This window comes from Labeo rohita, chromosome 23 (genome assembly GCF_022985175.1).
Source record: "Labeo rohita strain BAU-BD-2019 chromosome 23, IGBB_LRoh.1.0, whole genome shotgun sequence".
Classification (NCBI taxonomy): domain Eukaryota; kingdom Metazoa; phylum Chordata; class Actinopteri; order Cypriniformes; family Cyprinidae; genus Labeo; species Labeo rohita.
In genome coordinates this window covers 7,770,167-7,784,284 of record NC_066891.1, presented here as the reverse complement: position 1 = coordinate 7,784,284, position 14,118 = coordinate 7,770,167, and the positions used below count along the sequence as shown (strand labels likewise).

The window sequence follows — 14,118 nt, the reverse complement described above, 5'->3', positions numbered from 1 at the left end:
TGTACTGCAAGGGAAAAAAGGGGGAGGTGCGCAAAGCAAGAGAGCGTGTTTGTGCGCAGTGCTTGCTGAAATATGAATCACAAAAGAGACAAAAAGAGGCCAGAGAGAATCAAATAAAAGTTTGTCCTCTAACCAGATCAGAGCTGGCAATGCAAACACACAAACACACACTGTGGCCCCTCCCTGTGGCCCTCGCTCAACCCTCTCTCTCTCTTTCTCTCTCACCCCCCCATTCTCGATCAGCCTCTCTCTCTCTCTCTCTCTCTCTCTCTCCCCACCCCCCTCTGTGTGCGCAGGACTGAGGCAGTTGGTTCGCTCCAGTGTGTCTGAGAGCCGCGAGTGCTATGTGGGGCTGTTATTTAGGTCTGTTACAACACGCTAGGAGCAGCTCACCCCGAGCAACCAGCACCGCAGATCAGCCGGAGAGGGAAAGAGAAACAAGCAGCGTGACAGAGAGAGAGAGAGGAAACGCTTACAAGAGCAAAAGCAGGGGGATCAGGCAGCACGTATATCCTGACTAGAGGAATTCCAGCAGGGGATTTAGCGCTGTCGTAGCTGCGGGTGTTGTTATTGTTTTTTTTGGTGACGCGAGGCGTTCGGAGGCGGGTGGGCGACGGGGACGCAGCATGTTTGACTGTATGGAGGCTCTGGGCATGGGTCCCCGCCAACTCTACGATGTCACCAACCGGGGTGCGTGCATGCTGCGGAAGGCGAGCCCCTTCTACGCAGGACTGGACCCTTTTGCTTGGACTGGGACAGCCAGCGTACGCTGTAAGTGGTTTTTCTTATTCTTTTAAAGGGCCTCGCTTCTCACGCTGACCACTGGACGCTTGGTGCCAAACGAACCTGCGTTCGTCAAGCCGTGTTCGCATGTGTTTTAGAGATGCTGTTCGAGTCTGCCGTGTTGAGTCTGGTTTCACCAACGGTGTGGGTAACCTGATTTTTGACCTTGTCGGTTGATGAAAAGTTAAACAGAAAGGAAGTAATGCGAGAGGGAGAGATGAAAGAGAGAGTGTTTGAGAAAAAGAGAGAGAGAGAGAAGTGGGTGGGGGGGAACCTGACACTGTGCTATAATTTCAGTCATGCAGATTGCATTTGTCTTCTTCACTTCACAATTGTGCCTGACAGCTCTGGTATCCCAGCATGCCTGACCATGGCTCAGCCCACACAACAGCATCAAACAAGCGTAAAAGTGAAAAAACGAGAGGGACATTACTCAAGCGAGTGTCACTGATGAAACTCTCAGATTGGGAATGGGAAACGGATTGGGTGATCAGACTGTGACAGAAAGCCGAATTGCAAACAGCATTAAATAAATACTAAAGAATTGGATGGAAAGTTCACTAAAGACCTGGACGGCTCTTTGGTTTTCTCCCTTTTTTTACCCTCTGTCTCTGTTTCAACCATTTTATTTTTCCTTCCTCCGTTCCAGACCTTAGACAGCCTTTGGCTTAAAAAACAATCATGCTTCAGCATAGACAAAACCGGGATCCGTTTTCATAAGGGATCAGTCTGAGGGGAAAAAAACTCAAACGTCCAGTTTGGTAAACATCCCCGTTACCCTTTTCCCAAAATGCACGGCGCTCTTGCTGTTTTCCATTTGTATTTGTTGAAGCTTCTGCTTTTTGTTCCTCCTTCTCGGCCTCTGAGGGCGACTCATCTGTCTTCATTAATCGTGAAAGACACCAACGTTTCAGTGGCTGTCAGCCACACTGGGTTCTCTTTAATGAAGACAGATGCCCTGTCTGAGCTCGACCCGGAGGGGAGGGGAGGGAGGGAGGTCCATAATGCCTCTTCTCCTTGGCCAGGGCCCTGATGATAACAAGATGAAATCTGTTTATTTAATCAGTCATGTCTCACCAACGCTACACAAGCACAGGATCAGGGCCCACGTTGGAAAACGAGTCCTCCGATTGCGCCGCCGTTGCTGCTGCTTCTCGAATTCTGTTCCTTCCTGGTTCCAGGAAATAGCGGAGACCGAGAGGCAATCGGACAGATTCCGCTGCCCTCGGGGAAGAACAGGAACGGTGTACTGTTACAAGCCACCATGCCCAGTAACCTCTGTAAACAAGTCCGGCCTATCCGACCACAGTTGTTACTCTTCATTGTCCTCTTAAACCTGATTAATCAGTGTTTAGTTCAGTATTTAATTAGTGGCTGCAATGCATTGTGGGTAAACTTCCCTAAGAGTTAAATTTATCTCACTGTCTCTTAAAGTTTCAGCTTTTTGTGTCTTTATTTGATTAGAGAGCAGCAGAGGGGGTAGGGACACATTGCAGGCCAAGACTTGAACCTGCACTGGTTGATCACCATGACCTAATGTGTCTGGGAGATTTTAGCACAGTTTCCTTCTCATAAAAATACTTTTTCAGCATCTGGTACATTTTGTTTTTACAGTTTGTTGAATTTTAGCCCACAAGTGCCCTTTCTAAGCTGCTTCTGCCTGATGTCCTCATAAACTCTAGAAATATTCTGGATTGTGCTGGTCATGTGACTATAATGTGCTGGACATGTCCACTATAATGTTCAAAAGTTTAAGGGTCAATTGTATATATATTTGTGTGTGACCCTGGAACACAAAACCAGTATTAAGTAGCGTGGGTATATTTGTAGCAATAGCCAAAAATGCATTGTATGGGTCAAAATGATTGATTTCTCTTTTATGCCAAAAATCATTAGGATATTAGGTAAAGATCATGTTTCATGAAGATATTCTGTAAATATGCAGTATCAAAACTTAATTTTTGATTAGAATTGTGCATTGCTAAGAACTTCATTTGGACTTTAAATTCCAGATTTTCAAATAGTTGTATCTCAAAAAATTTTACTTTAATTAAATTAATACCTTAATTCAGCAAGGATGCATTAAATTGAACAGAAGTGACAGTGAAGACTTACATTAAGAAAAATTTTAATTTAAATTTCTGCAAGAATCCTGAAAAAAAAAAAAGCTTTTCAAAAACTTTTCAGAAACTTTTCAACAAATAAATGTTTTTTTGAGCACCAAATGATTTCTAAAGTGTGAGAATGGATTCATCTTTGCCATCGCAGGAATAAATCACATTTTAAAATGTATTTAAAATGTATACAGAAAGCAGTTATTTTACATTGCAATAATATTTCACAATATTACTGTATTGAATGTTTAAAAGGTGATCATGGAAAGTCATTGCAACTTTGTGTGTTTTTGAAGTGCTGAATGCACATTTGTGGATCGCATGTGTATGTTTTGCTTTTATTTTGACCACAGAGTGATAGAAAAAAAGTACCAGCTTTTTGGTTTGTAGTCACTTCCAGGAAACTTGAACCACACAGTAAACCACACTGGCAATGAAGGGTCTTCACTTGCATTGCCCTGCACCATTCACAAAACCCCCTGCTGCGTATAGAGGTGAAGAGCATGAGAATCACAGACCACTGTCAGTGTGGCCAGTCTTTCCTGTTTTTTTGTGCAGGAGTTCAAGACCTTTTCAGTTTTTTTAAATTCAATGTCAGAGGTTATGGAGAGGCTTTGCACGGGCCAATGTCAGCTCTCGTGACTATGTGAGCCGCTCTTGTTCGGTCCCTGAAAGGAAAGAGAGTTGAAAGAGCTTTTTTATTAAGCAATCCTTTGCTCTATTGAGCCATATGTTTAAAAAAAGGAAGCACGCAGGTGATTTAGTAATCTATACATAAGAAAGATAACATCACATTTCTCTGAACTGGTCTTAATTTCCCCTTTTTTTATAATTTGCTAAGAGATTGCGTGTGATGTGTGACTAATTTCAGTTTTTTAGACTGTTTTGGTGGGATTTTGCTGCATTAAAATGAGCACTAGAATCCGGGATCATCTTCCTGCCCTGATCATTTGGGCTCATACACACACGCCATTGTTTTCTGCAAAGTGTGCTGTCCACATCAGAGTCTGATAAGCTCTCTGAAACAGAGCTCTGCCTGAAAGACAGGGAAATGAGGGCTTCCTGTGTCCGCTGTCACACACAGCCCGATCTCATTTTTTGTTTTAATGGAAGTCCTCAATTATTTCGTTATAATTACAAAAAGATTCAATTAAAAGATTAGAGTGCCCGACAAGGCAGGAGAATAAAAAACGATACTTGATTGATTCGATGCTTTTGAGAGAGCGTGTGTGTGTGTCTCTCAGCGTTGGAGGAAATAGGAAAAAGTGGTTGGCCTTGAGGGATTCACACTGATTGCATCCCAGTCCAACAATAGAGAGATACTCTGTTAAAGTTAAACAAGCTGAGAATAATATTTTTACTTCTTAACATGCGTTATTCAAAGTTGTACTTCATTGCAAGTGTGTAAAAATAGGAAAACTGAAAATCTACATACCCAGTGCAACCCTAAATGGTAAGCCCTGTGAATTATGTATAAGGTGTTTTAGTGCATTTTGATGATTTAAAGTTGGTGCAGTAGCTGTGTATGGATGGCCGTTGAACCCTGTCTTAGAGGGAGTCAAAGGCAAACCCAAGAGAGCAGGCCTGACGCAGCCACTGAGATTCCACAGTCTGCCGCTGGAATCCATTTGCTGCTGTTTGGGCAGTTTATAATATCCCGACAGGGTCAAGGAACCGTAAATAAGAGAGATCTGCCTCTCATAGAACAGCAACAATGACGGTTTTGCACTGTTTGAGGGATGGGCAAGACTGGCTGTGAAATGATCAGTGCACACCAAAACATGCACACAATTTTGTTAGGTTCAGATTATTAGGACGAGTTCTTTGCACCTTGTTGTAGATTTCAGAACCGTCCCGACGGGGAAGCCGAAAGGCTCATTGAACGGTCCAAATTTGTCCCAGATCTATTCAGGAAGCATTGCTAATTAGCCAATCTTTCCTCTTCACTTTCATGGGTCTCTGAGAGACACAAACAAGGCCAGGCATCATGGGATTGAAAACTCTGGGTGAGGCTCAATGGCTGTCATAGTTTGGCCATCACCTCCCTTTTGTCTGATGATTTAGTGGATGTTTACTGAGAGCTCCAATGCCTGGTTGGCAGTTTCTCTCTGGGGGTGAGGCGTTGGCAGGATCTTTGTCAGTCTGAAACCATGTGTGAGCTCAGTGTGAGGGGAGAAGTTCTGTTACCAGTGTGTTGTTGACTGACGGCTTGGCTCCGTCGTTACTAGCGCTCACTGTTATGTGAAAATGTGAGGCGAAATATAGCTCAAACCCCCACTATGTTCACCCACGGTTGGGCCGTAGGAACTCCCCGCCAGTCAATCATTGGTTTTATCTAAAATGAGAATCAGGTTCAGGGGATGCAGCGGTTTGATGAGGTGATGCTTCTCAGAAGACATTGATTCTGGTATTGTGTTGTCTTGCTAGCAAGAAGATCTGGTGCATGTTTCAGTGTTAGCATTATCTCTGTGCTTTCAGAAATCTGCACGATATTGTTGAGAAACCTACAAGGCTATAACAATACTTACAGACTGATTTTATCAGTGGTTTCATGTCAAAGATATTCTTGTAGCTCTTCTCACGAAAAAAACATCCTGTTGTACGATGGTCAGCAAGTCATCCACCAACTGACTAGCTGATGTGGAGTATTTTTAGTGGCAATGCTTTAAAGGGGAATTAAGATTTCTCTGAGATTTTCACGTGCTGAGTGTGTGCTGTGGTTTAGCGTGCTATAACTGTCAATGCGGTAAAACTGAGAAAAGTTGCGCCTTTTTATTTATCCCCTTTAAAGCACTTCCTTCAAATGTGAATGAACAATTCACTGCATTGAATATACATTTTAAGGCTATTTCTAGAGGACAACAAATCGGCAAAATTGTTAGACAAATTGTTAGAATTTTTGGCCATTTCTTTGGTGCTTGTAAGACAAACACGTCAATATCTAAACAGTTAAAGCCTTGTGTTAAAACCCTTAGCTATCTCTAGTAGTGCAAATAATGTAATATGAAAACACGTACATATATTTTACATTTTGTGTGTGTGTGTGCATGCAGATGGAGGTGAGAGGCCATCCTAAATCAGCCATAAAAGATGAATGGATACAAGAGCCCAAGGATGCTTGTTAGGGAAGACCATCTGTAGTTTACCCCCACACATCCATCTTTTTAAACGATCATCTGCTGTCTAAAGACTCAGCGCAGTGTTTAGTATGAGCAAGGACGACACCGTCTGTCTGGTGGACGGTTGTCTGTGGCTGGGCTGGTCTATGCTTCATTTAGAAAAGCTGTGTTGGCTCTAAATAAGAAGTGTATTGTGGTTTAGTCAAAGATGGGATTGGATTTGTCTCTCAAGGTGACTTCCTACGTCTGTTGCTTTCTGGGGTTACGAGAGTACATCAAACCGCACGCAGTATTGTTTTGAAACTTCGCACTTGCCAGTTTCCACGAAGTGTGCCCATCCACGCCCATAACATCTTGGGCAGTCGCTAAAGGCGTGATGCCACACTAAAGTGAAAAATTCCACTCACGTAAGCACACATCATATTGTAATTTCCCCTATAGTCAAAGCAGAAGTTTCTCACAGACTCGCCCTCGTGCCATTAGAAAGAACAGAACTGTGCCAGGCTGTTGAAGCGATAGTGAAAAAGCAAACATTTATACACAGGAGACCCACAGCTACTACAAGCATCGACCGCAAATCACGTAAACAGCAGGAAGCCACAACCCTGTTGGGTTTTCTTTTTATGCAAAGCAAAGCTTTGCGTTGAGCTCATGCAGTTGCTTACTGATTAGGGATCGTGACGGTTAGATGAGACCCAAGCAAGTCAAACGGACCTTTGCAGAAATAAGGTGTCAGCCTTCAAAGTTCGGCTGCTTCTTCTTTTGTGGTTTCTATTGTTTGGGGAAGGAAGCAATAAGGTCCCGAGTCCCGCCCCAGTCCCGAGCCGAGAGACACTTCAGGCTGTGACTCAAGCGAAGTCGCCCGTCTCAAAGCAGGTGAGCGCAGACAGATGGTGAGAGGAAGTCTGCGAGGAGCAGAAGATCAAAGATAATGGCTAGATGAGGCTGTCTCGCTGCCTGTTGGCTTGATCAATGTTTGTGTCCATGGAGGACGCATCCAGCCATTGGAGTGGAGAGGAATTAGAGGAGACACTCTCACTCAGGGGTTGACAGCACAGATGAAGCCTGGTGGGGGTGCTGGAGATTCAGTGGAGTTGCAAATTTGGATGTCTGTACCAGAAATCTGTCTCCTCTGAATCAGGCCTTCATTCCCGGGCTTTGTGCTCTGATTACCCCTCACTGTCTAGTTTGGATGCAGTCCTACTAGAGGAATAGGACAAAAGTCCCTTAAACGGTTTACTAAATGGGCTGTGTTTAGGACTAAACAAAAGCTTTTCTCTGCAATTGTTCTTTTGCAGAACGGTTTCTTGGCTGCATAGGTTCTAAACTCTTAAAAAATAAAGGTTCTTTATTGGCATCAATGGCTCTGTGGAGAACCTTAAACATCCATGGAACCTTTCAAATGCAGAAAACGTTCTTTAGATTTTTAAACTGTTCTTCAAGATGCTTCTCTTCTGAAAAGTTCTTTGGGGAACCAAAAACGGTTCTTCTATGGCATCACTGCAATAACACACTTTTGGATCCTTTATTTTTAAGAGTGTAGTTTCTTGTACCGCTGAATAGATGACTTTCTAAAGACCTGGGGAATTAAAAAGGTCTTTCTGGAGGTTTCCCTGTGCCTTTGGGCTATAAAAACCATTTTGATTCTAATTGAAAACTTTATTTTTAATTAAATAGTCTATCAGTGGACGCTTTTATCTAGAGCAGCTTACATATTGCAAATTACATTTATTATAGAGACAAGCCCCTGGAGCAAGCCAAGGGTAAATGACTTGCTCAAGGGTATGATGGATCCGATGAAGATCAATGGAGTTCATGAGGGCTAAACCAGCAACCTTCTGCTTACCAGACCTTTGGTAATGGAGAGGGCAGTATCTGTGTAAGCCGTAGTTGAGAGGGTGTCTGATTGCCTGTAATCCAGGAAGGACTCAAGTGTGGGCGATTGATTCTCTGAGTCCATTGATGTGTTAGTGCCACTCATTCAAGGGTCATTTAGGCCAAATGCTGGTTCACCTTCATGCAGACATGCCTCGGGTCTGAGATATTGCTGTGTAGTAATGTAGGTTAAAGATAAAGGTTTGGTTTAAAGGAATGGTTTACACAACAAATTTAATTCTGTCATTAATTACTCACCCTAATGTCGTTTCAAACCTGTAAGACCTTTGTTCATCTTCACAACCCAAATTAAGATATTTTGGATGAAATCCAAGAGCTTTCTGGCCTTTTCTGAGCTTTAATGCATAGACAGCAATGCAACTACCATGTTCAAGGCCCAGAAAGGTAGTAAGGACATGGGTAAAATAGTTCACTGCATGCAAAAAGTTGTCCATTGTCTACTGTCAACAGCGTGGATATATAGGAAGCATTTCCTACACAGAAGTCACTTTTAAACCAAGCAACTTCCTATTGGTCAGTGTGGGAAAATCATGTGACCAACTTGAAAATAAGTGAAACCTGCATCCTATTGGAATGACTTGATTTCACAGAGCGACAGTAAATATTACCGCACATTCACCTTCACATTGTTTTAAACCTCTATTAATGAAAACATTGTGAACGAAAAAAAAAACCCTTGTAATTGTAAAAAATATTTCTGGATGATGCTAATAAGCTGATAATTGTTTTTATGTAAAATAAAATAAAATAAAATAAAATAAAATAAAATAAAATAAAATAAAATAAAATAAAATAAAATAAAATAAAATAAAATAAAATAAAATCTGATAATTGTAATTTATTTAAACTAAATTAAACTAAACTAAAATAAATGTACTGAGAGCAACAATCATTTAAACAAAGATTTGAACAATTTCAAAATTGTAAAAAAATGTAAAAAATTAATTCCGGATGATGCCAAAAAGCTGAAGATTATGTAAACTAAACTAAAAATAAATAAATACATAAATAAATAAATAAATAAATAAATAAATAAAATAAAATAATTGGTTGATGCCAAAAAGCTGATAATTGTAATTTATTTAAACTAAATTAAACTAAACTAAAATAAATGTACTGAGAGAAACAATCATTTAAACGAGGATTTGAACAATTTCCAGATAATATTTTGTCATTTACTTTGCAAATTTACTTTAAAACTTTAAAAATTAGAATGGAATGGATTTTTTTTTTTGTATTGTTTTTTTAACAACAACAACAACAACAACAAATCCTTTAGTAATTGATACAGTTATATAGAAATAAATTTATTCTGGCTGATCCCAATAGATAATATTGTTTATTATTTATTTATTAAACTAAGTAATAAATAAATAATGTGAATGGCAAAAAATACTACTTTGGAGCACAAAAAAACTCTCACTAATCAAATAAATAAAAATAAATAATAATAATAAATAATAACAATCATTTAAACAAAGATTTGAACAATTTCCACATACTATTTTGCCATTTACTTTACAAATTTGCTTTAAAACTACCAAAAAAATTACATGCAAATGGGAAAAAGTTATATTTTTGAACACAAAAAGTAGTTGATACAATTAAAAAAAAAAAAAATTCTGGCTAATCCCAATAGCTGATATGGTTTTCCAAGTGCATTAAAAAAAAAAAAAAAAACAGAACAGAACAGCACTGGACCCCATTGACTTTAACTGTATGGATTAAAAAAACAGACAATTTTCAAATTATTTTCTTTTGTCGTTCCAGTCATGCAGGTTTGGAATGACACTGTGGTGAATAAACAATGACAGACTCTTAAGTTTGGATGAACTAACCCTTTCAGACAGATCCAGCAAATACCTGTTTGCCCTTTGCGTGATAACGCTGACCTACAGGAGACCTGTTGCTGGCCGACTCATGGACTGAGAATGATAACTGCATGTGTTCATATATGTACTCATGCCTGTGTGTTGGTTATGACATGAGGGTGTAAATTCCTTCAGTCTTGTCCAGTCTGGGCTGTATGTAAGCCTTTCTCTCTTTTTTCTGTCTTTCCCTCTGAGCCATCACTTGGACGGCAGCCCAGTTTTATCACAGGGCTTCCTTTCAGAAAGGGACTTACTGCAACAGGAAGGACTCCTCCTTTTTTACAGGCCTGGGATGGAGCGCATGAGAGGGAGGGATAAAAAGTAGAGAAATGGGAGGAGAGGAGGGGGAGATCAGGTAATGAGCTCGCAGACAGCTGTTGACAGCAACTGCTACTGCTCAGCACCTTTAATGAAAGCACACACACCTCTCAGCTCTGGAACTTAACACTCCTTTTGCACTGCATCTGTTGTGCAGAGACATTGTTTTAAAAACTGGCCTCCTGAAGTAATTTTACTGGATAATTATTTTAAATTTTAGATTTACCTTGATTTGATTTAAAAAAAATTTTTGTTGATTAATGAGGTTTTTGGATTTTTGCAGTTTTTAATTAACTAATTAATTAATTAATTTATTTATTTATTTATTTATTAGTTAAAGTAAATTTATAAATGTAGTAATAAAGTCTTTTCTTTTAATTACATGAAAGAAATACCAGCTATTGGGATTGGAGTGAATTTTTTTATTTTATTTTATCACATACTGAAGGTTTTTTGTGTTTAAAAAAAATTACTTTTTCCCATTCTAATTGCATTTTTAAGTTAGTTTTAAAGTACATTTGCAAAATAAATGTCAAAATAGTGTCTGAAAATTGTTAAAAACATTTTTAATGATTGTTTCTCTCGTTTATTTTATTTTGATTTAGTTTAGTTTACATAAAACAATTATCAGTTAATTGGCATCATCCAGAATTATTTTATTTTATTTTATTTTATTTTATTTTATTATTTTAAAACAATTATCAGCTTTTTGGCATTATCCAGAATTATTTTATTTTATTATTTTATTTATTTTATTTTATTTTATTTATTTTAAAACAATTTATTTTATTTTATTTTATTTTATTTTATTTTATTATTTTAAAACAAATTGTTTTATTTTATTTTACTTATTTTATTATTTTAAAACAACTTATTTTATTTTATTTTATTTATTATTATTTTAAAACAATTTATTTTATTTTATTTTATTATTTTAAAACAACTTATTTTATTTTATTATTTTAAAACAATTGTATTTTATTTTATTTTATTTTATTTTATTATTTTAAAACAATTTTCAGCTTTTTGGCATTATCCAGAGTTATTTTATTTTATTTTATTTTATTTTATTTTAACAATTATCCGCTTATTGGCATCATCCAGATTTTTTATTTATTTATTTATGCATTTATTTATTTTTGTCAGTTACTGACGGGTTTTTGTCCCATTCAGGATTTTTCGTTTTTGGAATTTTTGCAAAGTAAAATGACAAAATAATATCTGGAATTATTTTGATTCTTTGTTTAAATGATTGTTTCTCTCAGTATACCAACATTTTTACTCTTGCTGCAATATGTGGATTTCTAAATGTCGAAAAACAGCTTGCAATAAGATAAGGCCTGCAATCAGTGAGAATGCATCCAGCGGAAAGAAACAGTGATGCGGTGGAGAGGAAGGAAATGGGGTTGTGTAGTATGAGGTGGTACGATGACAACAGCATGTGAGGAGGATCTGGCCGATGGCAGGAAGCCGTGGGCAATGAGACACAGAGACCGAGAAAGAGCCACGGTCGGTTCCCCTCATCAGGAAGTTGGCAGCCAGAGGAGAGGGCTGTGTGTCCTTGCCCATCAGGCACCGCTCGGAGAGAGAGAGGGGGGCCCTGCCAGTCAGTCTATCAATCACACCGCTCCAAAAAACCTGGCCAATCTGTGGCCCGTCTGCCACACTGGCTGCACGCACAACAAAGCAGTCTGTCCAACCAACTCGCCTGTAATATGAGGCGAAGCAAAATCATGGAGCTTTTCAGTGGAGGGAAGCAAGATTATGTTCTGAGAAATGCAAAGCGAGCAACACGCAAATACACGCCCAACACGCTGAAATACTTAAGAGGAATTGAGACGCAGAGAACTATATTTGCAAATCAAATGGGAGTCTTTAGAGACACTCGTTGGACGAGCGCCCATGCAGAACTGAACACACACACGCTCACATGCCAAGACTAGATTTGGGAACAGAGCTCCACTGAAGATTCAATCACACCCACAGTCACGTACACAAAATCTGCTCTTCTATTGTGAAAGAATAGTTGTTCCGCAGCCAATGCGTCATATGCTGCTCAGCTAAAAGTAGTGTTGCAACACTTAAAAACACACAAAGCTGACACTTGTTTTTTGGGGGCTTTCAGACTTGTAGACTTACTCATTTTTAGACTTTTATTCTACACCAAAATAAAGAAACTCAAGATCACAGCTCACTTCCTGTTACCCATGTGGTCTGATTTGTTTGCGCTACTTGTTTATTGTGTTACCAAAGTCAGTTCTTCAGGAAATGGATTTGAACCTAGACCACTTTTTTGGCAACAATGAAACGTTTATAGTATGCGTGCATGTTTACATGCACTGCATTGTGGGCATTGACAATTACACGCTAGATCTAAATATAGGTGTTGATAATGTTGATAATATTTAGATATTTTTTTAATTAGTTAAAACTTTATTAGTAAACATAAAATACTTTATAATAAATAAATGATTGTAAAGCAATAGTGTTTAATTGTTTATTAATATAAATATGTTTAGATATTTTTAAAAAATGTATTATATTTTTAAATATTTAGACTTTATATTTTTAATTCAGTAATTATTTTATAAAATATTTGAAAAATATTGAATATATTTTTAGTAACAGAAATGTGATTGTAAGTAATTGATGTTTATAAAACATGTTTATATATTTAAATATATATTTAAATATATTTAAACTTTAGATTTTTAATGTAAGTTATTTTTAGAAATATTTAAATATTTCAAAATGATTAAAATATGAATATATTTTTAGTAACAAATACTTGTTCTTTTAGTATATTTATTGTTTATTATTGTATATTTAATGTTTATTAAAATATATTTAAAATTGATGTTTTTTATGGAATAATTATTTTACAATTTATTTAAATATTTCAGAAATATATAATAATAAATAATTAATAATACTTAAATTGTAACAAATAAATGTTTGTTAATATAAATATTTAAATAATTGATGTTTATAAAACATGTTTATAACATACATGTTTATATATTTAAATATGTATTAATATATTTAAACTTTAGATTTTTAATGTAACAATTATTTTAAAAAATATTTAAATAATTCAAAAATATTAATTAACATACATCTGTTTATATATTTAAATATATGTTTTAAATTTTAATATATTTTAAATGTGTTTTTTAATGGAATAATTATACAATTTATTTAAATATTTCAGAAATATAATAATAATTAATAATACTTAAATTGTAACAAATCAATGTTTGTTAATATAAATATTTAAATAATTGATGTTTATAAAACATGTTTATAACATACGTTTATATATTTAAATATATTTAAACTTTATATTTTTAATGTAATAATTATGAAAAAAAATATTTTTAGTAACAAATACATGTTTATTAATATAAATATTTAGTGTTCATAAAAACATGTTTATAACATACATATGTATATATATTTAAATATGTTTTATATATTTTAATATATTTAAAATGTATATTTGTTTAATGGAATAATTATTTAAAAAATGTTTTAATAGTAATATTAAATTAATATTAATAATTCAATTGATACTATATTTTGAATAATAATCTTTTTAATAATATAACTACTATAAATGTTTATTAATGTTTTTGACACATTTTGTGTATGCATACATAGTTTCCCAGCATTAGATCATTGTGTGCCTGTTCGTATATTTACTTATCTTTATATTCTTTGCATTTGTGTATTTACTTTGCCTTGGCATGGCATATACTGTGTATGTTTCTGCTTGTAGATACAGACATTTTCCTACCACAGGGGCACTTTGTCTAGGTTGACACTGGAATTAGCATAGGCCGGTCCACCTGGAATAGACCAGTTCAGGACAGAAACACAATACCAGGCAGGAAATGAACAACGTCTACTGATAACTGCAGTCGGCTTCTACCTGTCCCTCCATCAGCAGCCATCCGCCCTCTGCCTTCGCATTGTGATGCAAATCAAGTCCCTGGCTGGAGAGCTGATAAGGAGGCC

At 36.7% G+C, this 14,118-nt stretch overlaps 1 protein-coding gene across 2 annotated transcripts in view; it reads left to right on the top strand.

Moving 5' to 3' along the window:
* rarga (retinoic acid receptor gamma a) overlaps positions 1–14,118 on the top strand; it is a 68,122-nt gene that overhangs the window by 40,450 nt on the left and 13,554 nt on the right. The window contains exon 1 of one of the 2 annotated variants that reach the window (XM_051096208.1): positions 280–771. The exons of the other annotated variant lie outside the window; for it this stretch is intronic. Coding sequence (XP_050952165.1) covers positions 627–771 — 145 coding nt within the window. The 5' untranslated portion in view covers positions 280–626. Of the gene's footprint in view, positions 1–279; positions 772–14,118 lie in introns of those variants that run through there. 2 annotated transcript variants of the gene reach the window in all.